General features: G+C 40.5%; 1 protein-coding gene across 6 annotated transcripts in view; it reads right to left on the bottom strand.

The window, feature by feature from the left end:
* Positions 1-24,172, bottom strand: part of FBXO15 (F-box protein 15) — a 47,482-nt gene that overhangs the window by 13,699 nt on the left and 9,611 nt on the right. For 5 of the 6 annotated variants that reach the window (XR_003126007.3, XM_025422008.3, XM_025422012.3 and 2 more), the window contains 5 exons: positions 20,484-20,726; positions 19,720-19,929; positions 16,225-16,351; positions 14,717-14,799; positions 13,625-13,767 (listed from right to left, as the gene is read on the bottom strand). Coding sequence is in view for 5 of the 6 variants with exons in the window: in XM_025422008.3 (XP_025277793.1) it covers positions 13,625-13,767; positions 14,717-14,799; positions 16,225-16,351; positions 19,720-19,929; positions 20,484-20,726 (806 nt within the window). In the remaining variant the exon portion in view is untranslated. The remainder of the gene's footprint in view (positions 1-13,624; positions 13,768-14,716; positions 14,800-16,224; positions 16,352-19,719; positions 19,930-20,483; positions 20,727-24,172) is intronic. The other variant, XM_025422010.3, reaches the window with a different exon arrangement.

The following is a 24,172-nucleotide window of genomic DNA, read 5'->3' as shown; positions in this document are numbered from 1 at the left end:
AAGTATTAACAGTTTAAAGCTGCAGAGACACCAACACTATAAAGGAATAACTAAGAACAAGACAGAAAGTCATCAGACTCTAATGATCAAATTGAATAGGCTCTCAGACAAGAAAACCTTGAGTACTTCCCCCTCTTTCCTTGTTCAGCATCTTATATTAGATAAGGTAAACACAGAGCTTCTCTTTTTCTCAGTTGATTATTTTCAGATACTTCCATTGCTTTCCAAACCCCTGATACACATGAAATTTAAGTAGCTAAGAATAGACACAGATCATGGACTATGAAAAGAGAGGTCATCTCTGAATGTGAGGAGGATCAGAACTTTCTCCCTGGTTTCATTCGTTGTACTGGCAGCATGAGTGAAATGAACTGGAGCTGTGTTGGAAGGATACTGGAAAAGGAGAACTTTCAAATCTGTAGGACAACATCCCTCCCAAATCCTGAACTGATGAGTGTGGCAACATCAGTAAAATCCCCTAAGTCTTTGAGCCACAGACCCTCCACTTCTCTCAACCAGCAAGAACCCTAACAGGCTACATTTGCTGCTGGTACTGTTCCTGGTACTGCTGACAATAAACTTGATTTTCAACAGGATAAAGTGTGTACCTAGACTCTTAAAAAGCTCAGTGCTCATTAATTCAATAGTATTTCAAAATAGCTTTTCCTATTGATGTAAAAATTCAGATGTATTTTTCACAAGACCCGATTTTATCTTCCATGCCGGGGGGCCAATTTTCTAACAGTCCAGTCAATCTGAGTATGCATCATTTTTTCCAGGCTAGTCTTTCCAGAGATGTTTATGGGAGTCTTTCCAGAGATGTTTATGGGGAAGGTATATGGATATTTGTTTTGGACTCTCCAACACCTGTTCTGCTTCTCTCACAAAGCATGTTCTGATATTCCTCTGAGACACATACCCACATCAGTCCCCATACTTTAGATGATAGCAGCCAGGCTCAGATATGGAGCATCCCATCCTCCTGACACATGACTAAGGCAGGATGAGTTTTTGAGCCAACAAGAGCCAAGGAGATGCAATGAGACTCTTGGGGAGGGGGTGTTTAAGGGAGGGTCTTAGACTTGGACATGAGATCTAGGGCTAGCCAGAGCTGCCTTCAAAGGAGGAAGTATAACTCAGAATACAGTGAAGCAGGAAGAATCAGAATGGGAGAGACGAAGAGGGACAGGGTGTCCAGATATATCCAGCCCCACTGACAGGCAACAAGCCCTTGCGTCAAACTGTTTGAAATAAAACCTCTCCCTGGATTTTTCTACACGAATCCTTTTTGCTAAGCCAGTTTTAGGTTAGGTTTTCCATAGCTTTCAACCAATTTTTTCTGATCTGTATGGAAGTGTTTTTTCCTTTTAAAATAATTTTTGAATCAAAAAACATGAATTGAAAAAAAGATGATGGGAAAACAGATTTGAGATGATGCTAAGAGACAAATGGCTAAATACAGGTTCCAGAGGAGGTAGGAGCAGATATATTTAGGAATAGAAATTGGGATATACTCTTTGGAAAGAAGTGGGACATTTTTTTCCCTAAAGAAAAAAAAAAAAACAAAAAACAAGAATACAAAGAGACTATAATATAGTGACAATGTGATGGCAGATGAGAGAGGACGATCAGGAAGCAAAGGGGTGACAGTTTTTCTTAGCACAGCAGGTAGTGAGCCCAAGCACAAGGAACAGAGCAGGAAGATGACTGTGATCATATCCAACAACCCTCACATGAAATACAAAGGGAACTTAAAGAGGGCTAATTAAAAGACTTCTGAGTAGCAACCAGGGGTGAGTCAACACTGGACGGCACCAACAGACACATACTTGTGATTTTCCCCAAGGACCCAGGGAGCATTAGAGTCAGGGAAGCAACATCAAGGTGAGTGGTGTTTTAGTTACTGACGCAGGGAAACCACAGGGCCACAAGGAAAGGTAGCCCGCCCAGACCATGTGCCCCGAAAATGATGCCAGAAAGGTAACAAAGAATGGGAAGAAATAAGAAGAAACCCAAAGAGGTGTGTAGAAGGCACAGGAACCACAGATGGTAACATGCTGGTGACCCCAGAGGTGGCCCTAAGTTCAATGTCCTGACAAGCTCAGGTTCTAACCACTAACTCCACCCTGGGGGAAAAAAATGAGAAAACCCATTTCTTACATTTCTTATTAGACGTAACTGCCTCCAGCTGCTTGTTTTAAGATTCTATTTTCACAATTGCCTTAATAAAAATCTATGAAAAAAGCTAAATGTATTATTTAAACAATATCCTTGAAAGTGAAAATATAAACAAAGACTTCATACCCTTCCTTTTAAATGATTTTTAAAATGCAAATCACCAGAAAGACAAAACTACAACTCTGAAGTCAAAAGTCACACAGAAGCCAGAGTCCAGACCAGCAGATGAAGAGAAGCTGCAGGGAGGCCTCAGGAGCCTGAGGCAGCTCCTCACACAAGCTGTGTCTCTGCAGGGCCCACTTCAGGGGCGCAGCCTGGGCTCTGTTGCTGCCATTTTGAAATCCTTGCATTTTTAACAAGGAGCCCTACAGTTTCATTTTGCACATCTGTACCACGTCCCACAATCACGTGGCCTTGTTTCCAGGTGGAGTACTGTGCACTCTTGAAGAGCTCTGGCATTAAAAGGTATGGAGATCTGGGTTCTCCTGCTCTGCGAACAGTAATCTATAATGCTGATTTTTCATAATGGGTCACCAGACGGACAGAATAGGAAAAACATACTAACAACCGCTGGAAGATGCTGTGAGGAGTTATCTGTTCTAATTTTCATAGGTAATCACCACTCAGGACTGTACTATTTCTAATGTCTTCCTGTTATGATGATAAATGCTGAGAGAGAATAATCGACCTAGAAACACAGAAAGCAATTAGTATCAACAGAGGAAACAAGTCATTTATTTTTGGAATCACAACTATAAAAATGAGATAACATGCTACCTATGAAAAATATTCAAAACAAACTATTAAAACTTTAAAAGTAGAATTTCTTTAAACAGAGGTCATCTGGGCTTATCAGGTTCTACTGCTGAATAGCTGAAACCCCACTTTTCTGGAGGGAAAAGAAGTTTCTGAAACCCATACCTTCTTTTTCTCCCTTCAACACTTCCTATGTGTCTTACAGAGTTAAGTACAGCACATGTATTATTTAAACAGTATTTTAATGAAGAGCATACTGCAGAAACTCTGTAGGATATAGCCTGAATCTAACAGATCACAGAAACATAATCTCAAAGAATTCACTCACAATGGCACCACAAAAATGAAATATCGGTGACTGGCAGGTCCACACAGAGAACACTACTCCTGAGAGCAGTGACAGAGACTTAAAGGAGAGAGAGCGTCTGAAACTCTAAATAGAAAAGAGATCAATGCCTTCCAAATTAACATATACATTTAATGCAAATCTGATCAAAATCCAAATGAGAGGGACACCTGGGTGGTTCAGCAGCACACCATCTGCCTTCAGCTTGGTGTGATTCCAGGGCCCGGGATCAAGTCCCACATCAGGCTCCCCACAGGAAGCCTACTTCTCCCTCTGCCTATGTCTCTGCCTCTCTGTCTCTCTCCTGAATAAATAAATAAAATCTTAAAAAAAAAATCCAAACGAGGTATTTTAAAATCTGGCTGAGTGATTATTAAATACATCTAAAAGAATAACTAGATTAAAATAACAGAGAAAACTTAGGGAAAAATTCATTAGTAAGAAATTTTATATTGGGGGGAGGGACACATAATTTGGTAACAAAATAAGAGAGCACTGAGCTGGCTCAGTCAGAGCAGCATGTGACTCTTCATCTTGGGGTTGTGAGTTCAAGCCCTACACTGGTATACAGATAACTTAAATAAACAAACTTAAAAATATATATACAAGTAAAGCTTGAAATATCTTCTTGCCTGGTACGGAAACAAAAGGGGCATCGATTCTCAACAGAAAGAGTCCTAAGGGGGAAGGGTTTGGGAATCCATAGGCTTTGTACGTTTTATGTTTACATATAACTGAAAACCTCAAAGCAATTCAGAAACAATATACACTAAATTAAACAGCAAAATACAAAATGGAGAAAATATTTTCAATGAATACAACTAGAAGTTGTAGAAACAACAGAACCAATCAAACAAGCACATGGAAATTCAATTAAAGGAGAAATATAAAAACAAGCTTCACGGGCAGCAGCACGGGCCAAGCCTCCTGGAGGTGCCTCTATTACCACCCTGGCCCTCAGACACCTTGGAAGGCAGGCTTTGACGTGGCCACACTTTGCAAGCAAGGACACTGACAGTGTCCACAGCCACGTGCCGGTGAGGGGCGGCAGCGAGGTGGGTCCTGTGACAATGCCCCCACACACAGACTACCCACCACCCACCTCTGCTGTAGTCAAATTAATATTCAAAGACATGCAGATGTGAAACAATCAGATGTCACTTTCACCTTTCAAATCATCAAACATTTTACAAAATAACACTCATCACAATAGCACTGCAATCATGAAAAACTGAGACCGATGCCTGTTAGGATGAGTGGGTCAATAGATCACGATAAAAAGCAAACAGTGGGAGGCCATATAACTTTTTTTTTCAAGATCAAATTTGCTAAAACAATTCAGTGATATGGGAAATGCCCACCATGTAATGGTAAAGGGAAAAACCAGAGTGTGGCACTGTTCACAAAATGTGGTCCACAGATAGAAATATAGCTGTATATCTGAAAATGGATCAAAATATAAACAAAGGTTGTCCTTGGTAGTTTTTATTTGCTTCTTTATAAACTTCTATATATTCAGAATTTTCAAATTCTATAATAAAAAGACATTAGGTTTTAAATGCATTTTTATAACAACTCAAAAAGTCAAAGGACAGAAGAGCACACGTTAAAAATCCTTTCCCTTTGCTTCTATCACTTTCACTCCCAATCCTGCTAAAAAGGCTACAGTCTGCTGTCCTAGGCAAAACCCCCTTCATTCAGCTTCTGAAAGTTGGTAATAATTAGCTTGATACAAAGATCAAAAAATACATGTTGCCTCATACTTTGCATCGCTGATCATGTCTTTTTTCAAGCTCTATTTACACTTCAAAACTGCAGCTGCACTATCTCCTGCATGCTCCTTCCAGGTTGTGCCACACTCTAACAGAAGCGCTCACAGACCGTGGAATGGAGCAGTTAGCACAGCAGCCCCAGAACAGTCTACTCTCAGGGAGGCCTACTGGTCTAGCTGGCCCGGCACCTGAATTCCCACCTCATCTTTCCTAACTCACACAAGTGGCTCACTGCATCAAACAGCTTGTATCAACCACATGGTGTATGCTCAACATCCTTCCCTCTGAGGGTCTGGGAGGCTGGCAGTGCCAGACAGAGGGTGCCTACGTGACAAGTCACCACTAAGAAATCTGGGCATCGAGTCTTTACACGAACTTAGGCAGACAGACTTTCACGTGTTTTCACAACTCATTCTGGGAGAAAATATGCTCATCCCAGGTGACTGCCCTGCAGAAGGCTTTCCTCTGTCCCTCCCCACATACCTTTTCCCCTTTACCAATTTCATTCTGCAGCCTTTCACTGTAATAAGTCGTCGCCACTAATACTATTATATCCTAAGTCCTGTGAGCTCCTCCCAGTGAGTCACAGAACCTGAGGTTGGTTCCGGGACCCAATGCCAGCAACGCATCCACATTTCCCAAAGAACAGGACACAGATAAACACAGCAGGCACTTCTACAAGCTTAACTCACAGTTTCATTCACAAACCCCTCTTTTGGTATTTGCCTCACTGTTTATCCTTCCCACCCCTTGCCTCTCATAAATCCACGTCAGGTGACAAAAATACTTCTTCTCCTAAACTGCCTTTTAGCTGGATTTTAGTAATAATACACAAAGAAGCAAGTAGCAAGTATGTGCAAGTACAGGGATCATAAATTTTTCTTTGAAGAGAGATAATATGGATCCTTTTTAGAAAACTCTGAATCTAGTCATGACTTGTCAAAGTGGCAGAGCACATAAAAATACAAAGAGAAAACTTTCCAGGTTTCTTGGGGGAGGAATATGACAAAGTTCCAAGGGGAAGGAATCAAACCTTTAGGGAAAGAAGAAAGGACACAGATCTTTTATTCACTAGGAGGTAGGGGAAGCAGAAAGCCCTACCCCTCAATACAGTGTCTGGATGGGAGAGAATAATGTCTGGAAGCTTGAGCAATATCTTATAAAATGAGGCCCCAGTCTACTCCTGAGCACACTGGAATAATGCCTGCTCTGATGTGAAAGGATGAAGGCGGGTGAAGAATACAGCAGGGCTGGGCAGTCACCAGCCTAAGAACTCAGCTCACCAGACCAGTGTTGGGATCCAAAGCCAAGGAGCATGAGGTATGGCCTCGAGTGGATGAGGAGGACAGCCCTGCCAAATGCAGGGGCCTTGCTTGTGGGCTGCCGACATACTGCTCATCCTAGGTATCTCCCACTGAGAGAGCTTTGGCCCGATCCCTTCTGAGTATCAGGAATCTCACTCGAGGCACAAGAACTAACCAGGGTCTTCTGCTTTTTTTTTTTTTCAGTAAGTTGTAATAATAATAATAAAATCCAAAGGACCGTGTAGCAAAGTCCATGAGACAGAGTCAAGAAAACAGAACAAAGGGCTATCTTGTTCAGAGAAAATACTGTGACAGAGAGGTAGGCGTCTCAATTGGCCAGTGCTCACTCTAATATCTCACTGGGTTTGTGCTAAGTCTAAACATGGCATGAATCCTCTGATTATGCATATTTCCTGTAGAGCCAATTCTAAAGATCCTCTCAGCCACTCTGAGACAAATGATTCTATACAACATATTCTACACCAATGCTCTAAAGAAACATATACACATCCTCCAAAGGATGAAGATATACTCAGATACACAGGTATATCATGGTATAACTCATTAAAACAGCTGGTAATTGCTGTGCTGTGAGCCTCACATTTCTGAGAATAATCTGTTAAAAGACTCTGGAGCTGCGAGAGAAGTGCATAGCTATTCTGCTTCATTTTAGGGGCACCATACACCATCGGTCAGTGTGTTTAACATGAGCAAAGGCCAGTCCCCTCTAACTATCCATCTTCAAAATTTAACCAAGATCTGGATGGTGATCACACAAGTGTCTGCTTTATGATAATCTGTCTTATGCATTTCTCAGTGTCAGTGCACAATACAAAGAAGATTAATTACAAAAAAATAAGAGAAAAGCAAGGGAACAGTTAATACACAAAACAGTGGTTAACACAATATATAGAACCAGAAGGAGAGACACAGGGCACTTCAAAGTCCCTGGCAATGGTCCATTTCTTAAACCGTGTAGTGGCTACACGGGTTTTACTGTTTTTTGCATGGTCTGTACACACATCATACATAGAAAAGAACTTATTATCTCACAATTAAAATTTTAAAAGAAAAATTTTGTCAGCCATTCCATATGCACATGAGTATGTCTATGCAAGATATATCATAAATTCCCACTGGGATTTTTTAATAAAACTACAATGAATTTGTGGACTAAATTGGTACATCCTCAGAATTCTTAGTTTAAGATGGAATGCTGGAAATGACCCTATACAATCACCAAACTCAGGCTCTGTTTGTAAGTTATGTCACATTTAAAGCTGTACCCTTTCCATGCCCCATGACTCCTACTAACTGGTCTGGACCCCTTTCCAGTGACCTCTATGAACATTGCTCTGGTCACTCTACCCCACCCCCAACTGCTCTTGGTCTGCCCTTCCTGAGGATGCCCAGAATCCCTAGAGCCCCACATGTGCCTGTCACCTGGCTCAGCACCAACCTGAGGAGGAAAGGCACCATGCCTGACACATCTATGCCCTGTGTCCAGCACACGTGTTCAATAATGAATGAATCAGATAAATAAATCCTCCCTTGTCCCCGTTACTTCCTGCCACTCCCTGCAGATGGCCTCGTTAGAATCAGGCAGGTTTCTCGGGTCTCACTGATGACAAACAGTGGATAGAGCCACCTCAACACCAGGGACATGATGATAAAGCATTTTATCCTTGACAGAGAGAGAAAGTGTTCTTAAAACACAGGGCAAAGAGCTGTCGTTCCCAACTGCAATGACGTAGCCAGAATTTACTAAATATACCACATGGTACCACAGGAGAGTTTCTCAAAAACTGCAAAGGACATTCTGGTTTGTACTTTTCTAAAATGTGAGAGGAAGCTGATGGCGGCGGCGCCCTCTGCTGCTTCCTCATCACAGAACCACATGCAGAGGAAACGTGTCTCAGTTGCGCTGTCTTCTCACCGTGGAAATGTGTTTTCTTTTTTTTTTCTTTTTTTTTTTTATGTATTTATTTATTTATGATAGTCACAGAGAGAGAGAGAGAGGCAGAGACATAGGCAGAGGGAGAAGCAGGCTCCATGCACCGGGAGCCCGATGTGGGATTCGATCCCGGGTCTCCGGGATCACGCCCTGGGCCAAAGGCAGGCGCCAAACCGCTGCGCCACCCAGGGATCCCGGAAATGTGTTTTCTAATTGTGAAAACAGATGAAAAGTGAGCTATCCCCATCTCAGCTTCCCATTCTCCTTCATTTTCCTCAGTCTCTCAGTCATGGATAATCATCTGGCCTTCCCTGTGAGCCATCAGCACTAACAGAACAGTGGCTACGGGCCGCCCCACGAGCTGGCAGTGAAAGGCCCTTCCTGATCGCTCTATGATGCAAACGCTTTGAAAAGACAGACCGAGTCATACACACAAGACACATATTCTAGAAGCATGTCCCTGAAAGTACAGATATACAGAAGACAGTGCAGCCCAGTGTTTCAGATCCGCACTCTGGAGACTGGTCTGTGCAGGTGCATATGGGGCTCTGCCATGCGCGGGCTGCGTGTAATTAGAGAACTGACCTACAAGACCAGTTCCAGCCACTTCACCAGTAACACGCGAGAGAAAATACTACCCAACTCACAGGCTTGCCGTGAAGATTAAGTTGAATAATTAATATAAATATAAAACATTCAGTAAGAACCTGTAATGAGCGCCCACAAGTCTGCTGTGTACTATCGTCTTCCTTATTAAGGGCACTGCTTGTATAAGGAATGCACACGAAGCTTCATCAAGGTTACACTATATTTGTTTAAAACTAGGTGAAGGTAAGTCCTCTCCTCTGAAGTTCTACATACCCATCTAAGATCCCACCTAAAAGATCTAATCCCTGGAGGACCCAGCACAGGCTCTTGAGAGCACAGATCATGTTCATGAGAAAGACTGAAAGCTAGGACGTCCTCAATTAACACTAGCCAGAGGGCACATGCATTTGTACCCTAGGTATAGACCGCTGCACATTAGTAGCACCCTCAATAGGATATACCAGGAAAAGGGATGAGATTTTATTCTCTGTTTCAAATAACATAATAAAGTTAAAAGGGTTGAAGTACCGAGAAGAAAGGCAGAACTTTCATGCCTTCATAAAACTGGGAGAACTGTTCCCAGGACAGTACCTCTGCCCTTGAGCAGAGTGCAGTCCTGCCCAGGAGGGCTCACTCTCTAGATCACCTTCCAGTTCTTTCCTGATTCAGACTCCAAGATCTGCAGAAAGAGTACTGAAGAAAAATAAGAAACCCTGAAAATTAAACAATCTAAGCAGCCAACTCAAAAAGCTAAAAAAAGATCAAAATAAACCTAAAGAAAACAGATGACTTTCTAGGAAATCATATAAATACTAAAAAATGATTCAATGAAAAGTAGAAAACCTGATTATAACCAGATCAGAAACAGATTTTTAAAAACAAAACTATAAATAATCTGTGAGTATAAATGGAAAAACACTAAATACCAAATAACTGAAACCAGTAGCTTAGAAATAAGCATACATAATGAGAAGCTTCTGTCAGAGGTTCCAGGATGCTTACTATTAGAAGATACACTGAAGCATTTTATACATTAATAGTATAAAGGAGACAGAATCATATGATTATCAATAGTTGCCCAAAGATGTATCTGACATTTAAGAACCATTCCCAATTTTTTTAAAAAAATCCAACTAATTTAGAAATAGAAAGTTTATTAACTAAACTGCCTTGTATGACCACATAATACAAACCTAGAACATCCCCAGTAATAAAATGCTTTAACTTCCTATTAAGTTAGAAATACCCCCTCATAAACAAGAATTTGACAGTGTCTTTCAAAATTACTGTGCATTTTCCTTAGACCTAGCAACCCTACCCCTAAAAAAGTATTCCAAAGACAAGCTGGCAAAATATAAAAGGATGTATGAAGAAGGCTATTTATTTACTGTGACAGCAAAGACTGGAACCCACAGAAGGAAACCATTAACAAACTGCCCACCTACAGATGGTTTAAAAAGAGAGAATGAGAAAAATCTCTACGTCATTCTAAAGAGTAATCTCCAGAATATATTACTAACAGGGGAAAAGCAAGGAAATTAAAAAGGAATATAGTATGCCTCTTTAAAAAACACTGGGAGAAATAGAAATACATTGATGTATAACATATATTCAGAAAACAGCATTTAAAGAATAAACCAAAGGCCAATATCCAGGATCATCTTTGGAGGAACAGAGAGAACAGGGATGAAGGACAAGGATAGAAGTAAACCTCTCTGAACTTCCTTGTTTTATAGTTTCAACTATAAACCATGTAAATGTGGGATGTAATTTTTTTAATGTAAAAATAAAAGGAAAGCAATCCTGAAAAATAAAAAATCAACTGAAACAAATCACTCTGATTGTATGTCAAAGTGGTAGCATAATCACACGGAGAAGAACTATTTCAGGTGACTTAACTCTCTGGCATGATGTATCTTAAGCCCATAGTGAGCTATAGGAAAATCCTAATTAAAAGGATGTTCAATGGGTTATTTGCAACAATATTGCTATTTTTAAATTATTATAGATTTTGATGTTTGGAACAAAAATTTCCAGCATGAGAAAACATATTCAAGTATTTACTCAAAGTAGTTAATTAAAAACCTTAAAATCTTTCCTTTAATGAAGCATGATTGATTTCTTCCCATTATAAAACCTACAAACTTGTTAGCACTGCCCACCGAAAACCCTAAAAGAAATGAAAACCCAAGGGCAAGGTGCATCTCCAGGGTCCAGATTATGGTTTCTAAATACCATAGTGTAGTGGGAACTAAAAGGAAGCACAGCTCCTCAGAAAAATGACAGTTCCACCTCTGTGCAAGAAACAGACAAGATGAGCTTAGGTATCCAGTCCTGTAAGAGCACAAGCAAGCTACCAAGGATGACTAGAGTCATGTCAAAGGAACACAGGAGAAGATGACAATTTGAGCATCACAATAACAATAAAAGAAATAATGACTGAAAATAGACCAAAATACATAAAATACATTTTCTAATCTAGGAGTTCATAATAATATCCCCTCCCCCCAAAAAAACCCTCTAAGTCATCTTTGAAGACTGTTAGAGCATTAATCACTATAAATAGAAAGACTCAAGCATGTACCTTGCCCTTCCTGTATTAATTATTTTTAAGTTAACTAAACAGTTGATAAGAGAAAACTCTTATTTACAGAAGGATCCTACATAATAGGCATACAAGGAATGAAGTAACTAGGGAAACATCATTTTTGCAATCTCAATAAAATAACGCATATAGATGCCCATCATTTGGTAAACATTCATGGAGAAATTTATAATAGAATAAGCAGGCCAAAAATCTCAACCACGGATCAATCTCAATATAATTAATATTTAGACAAATGTCTTAAAAGACACAAATACCAAAGCTTACTCAAGAATAAATAGATAATCTAAGTAGTCCTATATCTATAAAAGAAATTGAAGCTGTAGTTAAAAACCTTCCCACAAAGAAACCTTCAGGCCTTGATGGCTTCCTGAAGGAATTCCACCAACCATTTTAAGGAGGAATTACTACCAATTCTAAGTAAAATCCAAAAAATCCAAAAGGTATGAATACTTCGCAACCTACTCTATGAAATCAGGAGTGGCCTGAGACCAAAGCCGCATTAAACATTACAACAACTGGGAGATACAAAGGGAGAGAAATAACAAAGATGAAATACTAAAGATCTCACCAATAAATGTGCAAAACTAGTATGAAGAAAATTCTGAAACACTCATTCTAAAAGACATGTAAGTATTTCTGAACTAAATGAAAGACATACCACATTATTGGGTAGGACAAGTCAACAACAAAGATGTCAACTCACTTCAGGTGAATGTCAAATATACATTCGAAATGATTCTAATGAAAATGTCGACAAGCATAGAAAAACCTAGAAATCTTGAGTCAGAAAGCAAAGACTCAAAGACCAATGGGGGTGTATCAAACAAGCACAGAAGCCAGCTTGAAGTAGAGCCCACTGATCAAACTAAGGACAATTTTAGCTTCAAAAAGAATAATGTTTGTAATTGTCTATAAATTATTAAATAAATTAAAAACTCAGAGTCCACAATGACCTAAACAACAAGAAGAGTGTGCACTCAAAATAATTTCCACCATAGGAAGTGATGATAACATCAATTCCATAATCTGAGCATTGGTGGTCAGAAAAGAAAGGATTAGAGCATTTATCCTGCCACTACAGGAGTTCACCAGTTGATGTGTGGAAATTCTTTATAAAATTTCAGTTAATAAATGTAGAAATATTGACATAACTAGAAAATCACCATTTTCTAAACTCTGAAAGAAATTGATTCAGGCAGAGATTAGTAATGGATGTCAAAACTATTAGAAGAAAGAATGTTGGAGAATTCACAAATAAAGTATTAAATTTCCCCTATAAAACACTACTACCAAAAAGGTTAAACTTGAGGGCCACCTGGGTGGCTCAGTCTGTTAAGCATCTGTCTTTGGCTCAAGTCATGATCCTGAGATCCTGGGATTGAGCCCTGCATCAGGCTCCGTATTCAGCAGGGACTCTCCTTAAGATTCTCTCTTTCATTCTGCCCCTCCACATCCTTGTGCTGTCTCTCACTATCTCAAATAAATAAATAAAATCTTTTTTTTTAAATGTTAAACTTGTATCTATATGATTCTGTACATCAAACCTCCATGTTTACAGGACACAGACAAATGAAACCGAGAGGAAACAAGAAGACAAAGCAGAACAGGGGGCATTCTATATTCCTTCTTCCCTTTCATTCAACTGAGCCCCCTCCCTCTCAGCCTACTCCAGTCTCTGTCTCAGTTTTAGTGAGCATGGTAAACATGGATGCAGGATATACAGAAGGGTGGTTTCCCTTCACTCTTATCCTGGACAGGTGCTACACTGGCCCTGTGGGCAAGCTTACCAAATTCCTTTGAGAAAGAAGGGAAGAAGTTTGGGGTAAGAGGAAGAGGCACAGCAGGGCAAAATAGTAAGGAAAGTATCAGCAGAAAACATGAGTAGAGAATATTCCAGAAGGTAGAGAGGTGGTAATGAAAGAGATGGAGCCCGAGGCTAAAGAGACTTGATCTGGCCATGGTATTTCACAAGTCCTAGAATGAGGTGTGGGTATGAGAAGACAGAGTGCCAACAGATGATCAGTGAAGAGACAATTCTTAACTCAAATATAAAAATAGGTCCCTTATTGTCTCTAACCTTTTAATTTCATACTGAAACAAAAAGTCAATTAGTTTCACCTTTCTTGGTAAAGAGATTGCGAAATGTACCACACAGGTAGAAAACTCCACCGCTGTGCATATCAACATGCAGCTGGTAGCCATGTAGTCCATACTCCGGGTTGTCATCCAAAAGAGGAGTATGAGGAGGTAGCTCGTAGGGGCTAAAGAAAGCAAAACAAAACATACACACATTTGTCAACCAGAGATAAAATGTTTAAACTGAAAATACTCCTTTAAAAAAATTAACATCTGTCCAAACACCAGCTTCTATCAATCCTCTACAGAGTTCCCAATAGCCTTCCACACCAGGAACTCAAAAGAATTGCTTTGTGTTCCTTTCACCAACTTATATAAAAACAGGCAAAGGAGTGAGTTCTGTAAGTATCCACAAGATGACCACGGATGAATACATTCCTGGGATCTGCCTAAGACAGCAGCTCGGCAAAGACAACTCTGCTCCTCAGAGGTCTCAGTAACCAGAGAACGGAGCTGCTCAACAGGAAAATGCATCAAACAACAGACCTATAGATCAGGAACCAGGCAGAGACCCAAAGCTATGATGAACAAAGTTTTATTCAGTAAGAAAAACCTTACTACGTAAAGTAACAAACTCAAAAGCATTCAGGAGCTTTTCAAATAATAATTTTAAAAATGAATGTGAAAGCAGGAGTGAAATGAAAAGCATATTGCCCACCTCAAGACCTTCAAAGTCATTAAAAGACACGTACTATGTTGACCAAGCAAAACACATCTGCAGACCCAACTCAGCCATGGGTCTGTGTGCCTTGCAAGATATAAAAACTCACATTAATGCAAAGAACAGGAAACATCTTGATGCACTGGCATCTTGCAGTAATGAAGCTATCCTGCCCCCATAAATAACATTCTACTAGGGACATAATCCTTAACCCAGAACAAATAAAGCAAATATGTACTCATGAATAATCCAATTATTTTAGCAACAGCTAAGTAATTATGCCTATTGGCTTGTGTCTACTGATTAAAAACAGAGTATCTTTGTAGCTACTCTCAGGATATTAAGATGGTATCAACTTCTAATCCTTTATATTTACTGTCAAAAATTTAATACACCCACACATAAATACATACACAGTGGCTGAGCCTAATGTGCTCTTCTCCACAAGGTGATGGAAATGAAGATTTGCCATAACAAAAGCCAGTTCTTCCTCCCTCTGAAAAGTCAATTAGAAAGAATACATTTTTCAACTGAAATATTAATTTTTCACAAGGTCGTTGTGAAGATCACAGCACATTCACGTTACAGATAGATGCCGTTTCTTACAACTGTAAGATCACCACAGTACGAATGCATTATTACTGCTAATACATTATTACTACCCAATAAGACTTATGTGTCATACTGAGAGCAGGACAATTCACCCAAATATGCAGAGCATGCAATACCAAAAGGATTAACATCCTAGCACTTGTGAAATGTCAAATCACTCTATTACACACGATTGTGAAAATATATGTTAGCTCCAGGTCCTTTCAAACTCTTTACCAAGATAAAGATGATACTGGTAAGACCTTCACATATACAAGATTAATTCCACAAATACTTAGCATTGTGGCATACATTCGTCTCTTGAGTACCCACTTGACTTGGCAAAGCCAATGGGGATGAAGAGTTTCACCCACCAGGTTAAGTAGTAGAAAATATGACTGTAGAGGAACAGGATACCCATTTCTTCCCAAACTCACAGCAGACACTGTCTGGTGTGGGTAACCCAGAATGGTCAATCCAAGGCATCTCTCTCCAGTAGCCCGCCAGAGGAGGATCCTCATAACTATGTGGGCCAAAAGACTGATGAATTCAAGTCCAGGAAATGTTTAGCAGGCCAAGTGCTGCCTGGGCCAAAAGTCACCCTCACACAGTGAGGGAGGGATGGAAAAACTAACTGGCTGCTTGCAAAGGATGATGAGAGGATGATGCTGTATATCTTGGTTCTGTCTGGTCATAATTTAGAATCACATTTGTAAACTTCTATCTTAAAACACCCACAGACCATGGCCACAGATGCCCACACAACTGGTGTACAGAGAAACATCACACTGTTACGCTCTTCACTAAAGTGCCTGCCTAGAAAGTAACCCCAGAGGAGGGAGCTGGCCAACAGCCTCACCCCATGAGAAAGGAAACCTCATCAAGTGGGAAAGGAGAAGTCTTCAGACACTGTATCCTGAAGGGCAGATTACACTCAACATCACATGCTTGGGATCAGACACACATGTGCCGCTGGGTTAAACACAGAGTAAGAGACACTCTGGCCAACACAGGATATGAGAGGAGGAGAACAGAGCATGTATTGACTGGAAGAGAAAGGGGGCGATTCCCATGACGTGGAAGAGAGAATGTGAACAAAAACATGCAGGCAGGAACAGGTGGCCTGTAATCCGTGACAGCAAAACAGCAGAGTAGCCTCCACAGAGCAGAGGGTCATTTCGCTGGAAAAATGAAGTCGGTAAGAGCGTAAAACAGGTTTCCAGGTTAGTGGACACTCACAGGGACCTCACATTTGGCATCCTGCACAATGGTGAGTAAATGTGGAGTTGGGAGGGAGATGGCACCATGCAGGCAGGGACTCCAACCTTACCTTCCACAGCCCCACCAGGAGGCCTGGGTGTAGACAGAAGATCCGAATGAGTCTGTCCCAGCCAATCATGGTGGATTCAGTTAAATTACTCAGATTGTACTTTGCAATTAAAGAAAGCCACCGAGGTCTTTGAACATCCATGCCAAAGAAAGGAAAGAGAGAAATGAGCTTTCACACCTGGAATGTTATCAATTCTGTCTAGGGTATCTAAAAATACTTTTGAAGAGCATGCTAATAATGTGCACCTTGCTAAGAAATAGTGCATGGAGGGCCAGGGGACACAAACAACTCCTATAACTAAAAAGAAAATGGATATACCCAAATTTCTTGCCCAATTATGTTTTCCTCCTCCTTGCTGTTACTGTCAACTCAACAGCCCAGTCAGAGGTGGAAGAATCATGAGGATGAGAAAGAACCATGTTCTTTCCTCTTCCCCTCAGAAATCAGCACATTGCTAGAGTCAAAAGCAGATTCTCCTATGTATTCATAACCAAGGGAAATAACACCTAAGCAAAGACAAAATATTCTAAATGACAAAAAAGCAGGTGGTATCAGTAGGCTGTCTGAAAGCAGATAACATACCTTTTAACATTATTATCAAAAATAATTTAGAAAGTGTGAAAATTTTAATACTAGGAAATGAATTTAAACCAAAACCCTGAGTATTGTCATGAAGGAGATCCACTGTGAACTCTATATTAGAATCAGTGTCTAAGAGTAAGTAATAACTCAGATGTGTAAACACAACACTGCTGTTCACCATAAGACTTAAAAACTGGAATGAAACATTTCTAGGGACCTAGAGATAGTTCAGGAAATTATAAGGGAGATGAGATCACAGTGGTCAATTAACGCAGCTCAGTATTAGAAGAGGGTCCCTAAAGAGCTGGGGCCACATGGCATTCAAGCATTCTCCTCCAGCACCTAAGGCACCAGCTAGCAGGAGATGTATTCAAATATTCACTAAAAGAATCAGAAAACTAAGGAGTTCAGCTGTGGCACTGTTTCCAAGTGGGGGCATGGGACCAGGAGGCTTTAAGCATCAAAACCAGATCTGCAGTTTCTAGACTACCCTGGTCCCTCCCTCAATTTTCAAAGGACGTTTTATGCTGAAAACCATACTTGTTAGGGAGTGATGGGGAGCAAGCATGTGTGTGATGTATGACCTAAAAATATACTCCACATAGGTAGAATACATGGAGCAGAAGCAAAACATAGGGTTAGGAACCTAAGTATGGCATCAAGCAAACCTTAAATCCAACCCCAAGGTGCTCAGAAATGGTGTTGTCACTGCCTCTATGATCATTAGTGTGGACAGATGAGGTCAGGCAGGGTGTGAAAACCTTCCTCTCACACTCTTCAATGGGCCCAAAAGGAGAATACTCATCACCATGGCTCCAGAGCAGTTTAAACAGACTCCACAAAGAACAGGCTAAGTCCTCATGTGCCTTGGCCTCACAGGCCAGAGAGAGAGAAATGAAGGCTAATAACTACCCAACATTCCTCCCAAGTTTGGAGAAGAATAGAATAAGCCACAGAATGGAGAACATTTGCAGAGGAGAAAACTTAATGAGTCTAACTAGAATGGTATAAACTACAGGAAAATTCAAATAAGGCTTTCACTGTTCTTGAAAAAACTGTCATGGAGGAAACAAAAAAAGACCCAAATAACAATCCCCAAGTTTCTCCTTTGCTGTCACAGATGCAGATAAGGATTTGTACTTCTGCATGATAAACACATTCACTCTCAAACTTGCAATAAAAGAGCCCATCAAAACACGTTCCTAAAAAACACTTCCAGTGTCTGTTCTGCACAGTTTATCAAATGCTGGCTGAAGTCCACTGAGTTTTATTGGAAATAAATTCCGTATATCAATTTTCCCAATGAATTCTAGCACTTCTCTCACTGTACAGTATCTCGTATTCCTGACCCAGATGGCAGTTTTCAGGAGCACAGGATCTTTAACTGAGCTTTACAATTCAACACTATCCACTTCGTCTTCAGTGACTATCTTAATGTGATGTTGATAATGTCCTAATGCCTATAAATAATATTTCATGATATGGCAAGTAACATATTGTTCAGTCAAATCAGTACAGAGATTGGGGATTGATTCTCCAAACACAACTGCACAGCACATAATACTACATGAGAAAAATCTTGTGTCCGTCATGATACCATATGAAATTTTAGAGATTTATCCAAATAAATGTACCAATTTAAAAAGTAAACATGCTTCCAAATTATCTACAGTAATATCATCAGGGAAAACCATTCACATATCATTCTTCATAGCATTAAGGTTATTTTCAGAATATGCTAAAGCCTGGCTTTATCATCACCAAGAAGCCCAATGCTCTCACATTCTCAGCATGACAAGTGTAATCACTGAAAATATCCTCAAAGAATCAGCACCAGAGAGTGGAAACTAAAACAAGGTCCCAGGTTACAAAGTTGTAAAAATGTGTGTGTCCAGGAAAGCCATGAAAGAATGCTGACCCACCATGACAACACTTCCCATCCCAAGGACACATGTGACCTGAGAGAAACCAAGGGTGAAATCACAACACACAGGCTGGTAGGAACAATGAGGTGGTAAATGCCATGGCAACATCAAAGGATGCTGGGCAGGGAAGGAGGCATTCCAGCGCAGGACACTGGCCCTGGAGAAGGCAGCCATGACCTCTCTTTACCTCTGCGTTTGCTGTGCATTTTATGTAGGTGCACTTGCTTGCTCAGGAGATCAGGACGCTACAACCAGCAGCAGCTGGCTTTGAGAAGGAAGTGATTAATGACCAGAAGAGTGAGGAGAGACTTCTAATGCATGTGGATGCAGCACAGAACCCCTGAGGACAGAGCCCCTAAGTAAGGACTCTATGCACATCAGCAACGTGACACACATCTATCTATCTGACTGATGCCTCTTGACAGTGAAACCTTCTGATCTTCTTCAGAGCAGTCGTGTATGCTAAATACTCCTCACCATCAGCATCACCCCATTCCACACACAGGAAGGCTGAGCAGAGAGACTAAGACCCTTGCACAAGGTCCCACATCCAGTCAGTTCAACAGAAAGGCATATAAAAATAAGAATTATTACCTTATGACCTAATGTTTAACCAATGGTTACTGTATCATTAACTAATGAAGGAAGATATAGCAATTTTATATATCTTTGTGTTAAAATGATTAAAACTAAAAGGCTCAAAAGGTTAGCCCATAAATCACCTAGGAATTTTGTGAACTAGAATACTATTCTCTGTTATAGATAACCCAAGGTGTGAGGAACCTAAATTTAGATCTAATCATAAATGTTATAAATCCATTCTTTTTCTATTCTATAGTGATCCACATTGCAAAAGAAGCCTTTAAGATGCACTGGTGGTATTTTTAAAGTACAAGACTAATAGTATTCTTAAATTACAAGATTAATGGCAACTAGTTTTTACATATAAGATGTTCTCACCCAAAGGTTCTATTGAGTTAGTACTTACCCATTTTTGGAGGGGGGTTTAGACCGGTCCCTAAAAACTGGCGTCACACCACACAAATCTAGGGTTGACAATGTGGCTAGCTGTGGCCAGTTTCTGCCATACCATATAATTGTCACTGATGAATCATTTATCAAAAGGTCAATGTGCTGCATGATGTATTCTTTTCCATTTTTTTCTTTCAATATAATCACCCAACCTAAACCAGATATTCTGGAGAAAGAAAAATTAAAAATGTTTGTCTTGCTGCAGGAAAAAAAAAAAAAAAGTGCTAAGGTCAATTTCACACATCATCTCTAAAGTATCTAGTTCCTGAAAAGCCAAAGTTGAAGTTCTTAGAAAGTACCTGGCACAAATTTTTTCATCAATGATCCTCTCTTTAGACTTTTTCTCCTCATCTAAAAATCACTGAACATCTACCATGTTCTCAGAAGTGGCAAAACACAGACAAGGCAAAGTTCTGCCCAGAAGCAAGGATGCTTTGGATGCTGTCACTTTATGACAATAGATTACTAGTTATTTCTGCTTTTCATAAAAACTTCAGGCCATTTCTATGGTATATGGAAATACTATATAGCTAATAAGATGCACAGAAACACATGAATATCTCAAGAGACAGTCCCTCACAGTATAAATTGTACCTATGTCCTTATACACACAATACCCTGAGCTTACACCATCATTCTTTTTAAAGTGACATGCATATAAATGTTAAATAGTACCCGCAAGTAACCACGATACCCACTGATCAAGAGGATGCTGTGTACCTGAGGGCCTCTTTGGTTTTAACTGGAAGGCCTGTGTAAGGGTTGACAGGTTTGAGAACCCGCGCTAGCGCTGCTTTTACAGATGCTCTTTGCTTTGCAATATATTCTTTCTTCCAATATCCAGCTTCTTTATCCTCAACCGACAGTAAGTTCATAGATACAGTGGTCTTCTCTGCTGAATTAACTTGCCAATTAGATATTTTAGGTGAAAAGGCAGTTGAATAGATTCTGATCCAAATAAAACTGGGGGAGAAGAGGAACTATGTTAACTATGAGACACTGTCATATACCTGCAGTAGCAATATATTACCGTAGAGATGCACAATTGTTTGTAAATAGTCCTAGTCCATGAATAAATCAAACGTTTACAGTTGCTCATGTGTTAAAGTGAACTGTAGTTTGAGGTTAAGTGTTTCAGATTCACCAACCCCAGAAACACATACTAAAAGGAAAAGCTTGTTTCCCAGGGTCAAGTTAAAATGAGTGATCTCACGGTATTTGGCATCACCCAAACCACTGCTGTCCTAAAGCAATAATGGAATAAGAGATTACAGAAAAATAATAAGAAATATACAAGGTGACTCCTACTGTGTTATCTTAGGTAGATATATTTTTTAAAGGTCGGAAAGGGGGCAGCCCAGGTGGCTCAGCGGTTTGGCGCCTGCCTTCGGCCCAGGGTGTGATCCTGGAAACCCAGGATCGAGTCCCATGTCAGGCTCCCTGCGTGGAGCCTGCTTCTCCCTCTGCCTGTGTCTCTGCCTCTCTCTCTGTGTGTGTCTCCCTCATGAATAAATAAAGAAAATCTTTAAAAAAAAAAAATAAAAAAAATAAAGGTCGGAAAGGAACCATATGTACATACACACAGAGAGAAATGTCAGCAGAATGGAATTGAATGTTTTTTATTACTATGTTTTAATTTTTCCACAAAGACATGTCATGCTTGCACAAAGAGAGGAAAATGCACAATGAATGAAAAAAATAACAACAGTGTTTTCTGAGCACTGTGGTAAGCATTATTTGAGCATTTGGTAAACAGCAACTACTTTAATCATCAAAAAATCCATGAAGTAGCCACTATCATTGTCCCCACTGGACAATGTAATGAGGCCACAATGTGAAGTTGTGGCCCAGACGGGTCTGTGGATGGTGAGGAAACGGAAGACCCAGGATTGGACCCTCACAGCCTCAACCAGAACTCACACATCCATCCCCTGTGCTTCTCAGCCTCTTCAGGGACAAAGAGATGAACTTGAAGAAACCAAGTAATTCACCTAAATTCAGAGAGCCCATCAGCCGCAAGGTTGAATTTAAATTCAGCCCCAAGGCAGAGCCTGTGCTCCTCCCGCCCATCACACTGAGGCCCAGGAGAAGCCATGGGAGCAGTAGCAGCTGGCAGGGGCCCAAGGGAGCCCAAGACACCTCTCTCCGAGCCAATGCTCTCCTCCAGGGAAAGAAGCAAACTTCTCTTTGGGGGAACTGAGCCATGGCTAAAGTCCATTTCCAACAGCAAAAAGTGAGCTTTACATAAATAAATGTAATAATCTGCTCATTTGTGTCTCTACCTTTCTGTTTAGTTCAGCACGGGATGAAGTGGCCAGTGGCCAAAAGGCAGCAAGGAGAAGGCAATGCCCTCAGAAAAGGATGGCCCCGCACTGCCTGAGATCCGCTGGAGATGCCACACACTCTGGGGGCCAGCCAGTCACCACCACGACAGCAAGGTGCACTCGGCAGGACACGCGACCTGCAGACGTGTCTCCCTGATCCAGGCAGTGCACGCACTTCCCAACACACTCACACGGAATCAGACCCCCGCTGACATCCTTAGGTAGCATGCATTTTCAAATTATATCTCACCCCACAGAATCATTTCACACCAAGCTTTCTGCCCTAAGGTGTTTATTTTCTCAGTTCAGAAATTTCTGGACTTTCAGATGTGAGCTAAGAGTGTAAAATGATGATTACTTGAGTACATCTAGGTAAATCTGAAACTGTTTCACCAAAATCTCTTGAGTAGGCATTTTTAAAAACTCCCTTTACATAAAAGCTTGTTCACATCTCCTTCAAATTTGTTCTACTCATCACTTTACTCCACATAAGTGTTCCCAAATTTCTCACATTGGCGCCACATGACCTAAAGCTGACTCGATTCTTGTCCATGCGCCAGCACTCCTGAATTACAAAAGAGGAAATGGGATGGAAGGAGCGGAGCCCGAACCCCACACACCTTCAGTTACAACTACACCCAACACCTGTATGAAGAACCACTTTCAACTCATTAGCTTACTGTATTTACTGTAAGTGAAGTCTAAACAGAACATTTTACAGAATAGACTGTGCAGATTGTTCCACTTGATACTTGATAAAATACAAATGTCAAGTATAAGATGCATTTAACAAGTACTCAAAACCCAAACACATTCATTTCTGATCACCCAAAGCCTCATCCTGTTAAAAAACAAAGGTGATTTTGAGAACAAGAGCGTATTTAGCTACTGTACCAGTCAGGCACAGAAAAACTTCAATCAAACAAGTTGTTGACAAAATGGGGCCAATTTAATATTCTGATAAACAGTGTTTCCCAGAGTGCTGGAAAATAAACACCCCACATGATGATCCAGATCCAGCCTGACCCACGCTTCCCCGTTACCTCCACGCAGGTGGAGCCTGGTGCTCTTGCTGATGGATGCGACGTGCGCAGCAAGGAGGCAGCCCCCGCTGATGTAAGAAGGGCATCAGCGAGACCCCTACCCTCCATACAGGTCTCCCTATTAGTCATTAGTATGACTGGCTACAATAGGTACTCCTGCCCTCTCCAGAAGTAATGCTTAAATACTCCCCCCAAAACATTTATTGTTTACCCATCCAATCATTAAATATGCCCTTTTTGAAGTCTAACTATAAAATCAGACTATGACTCTTACAAATAAAATTCAGCATATGAAGGGGCGCATGGGTGGCTCAGTCAGTTGAGTGCCAGACTCTTGATTTTGGCTCAGGTCACAATCTTGGGGGAGTGAGATTTAACCCCTTGTCAAGCTCTATGTTTAAGGTGGAGGAGCCTGCTTGAAATTCTTGCCTTCTCCCCCCGCCCCCTGGCTCAGGCTTGTGCATGCATTCGCTCTCTAAATAAAATATTTTTAAAAATAAAAAATAAAATAAAATTCAACAGATGCAATTAAGATATTTCCTATAACAAGAAAACAAACATAAGGGTAATTTCATCAGAAGCTCAGATTTTTAAGGGACAACTCCCAAGAAATGTGGGATAGGCACATAATTCATAATTAAAGTACAAAAGGAAGATTACTAGAGGTATAGCCCCAAATCCACTGGAGGGCTCAGTGCCTATACCACCTGAGCCTGTGAAAGTCAGTCAGGAAAGGTGATATTAAGAGAAACTAAGCAATTTATAAGTTATTGGCTTATGGAGTAATTGGAGTTCTATCCTTAAAGTAAGAACCCTCCAAAAAGCTATATTTTGGGATATTTAAATGACCTCCTTCATGAACAATGCCTTGCTACACTTTGCTTTAGTGAATGTCTTCATCTCTTATTAAGAGTCATTAAGAAAGAGACACAAAAACTGCTCTGCGTCCATTCTAGAATGACTGTCAAGGGCACACTTCTTTCCTTTGAACCCACACTAAACCCACTTGTGTGCCTACTGACACAGAGATGTATTCTTCCGT

This window comes from Canis lupus, chromosome 1, assembly GCF_003254725.2.
Source record: "Canis lupus dingo isolate Sandy chromosome 1, ASM325472v2, whole genome shotgun sequence".
NCBI classification, from domain to species: domain Eukaryota; kingdom Metazoa; phylum Chordata; class Mammalia; order Carnivora; family Canidae; genus Canis; species Canis lupus.
This window is presented reverse-complemented; position numbering and strand designations above follow the sequence as displayed.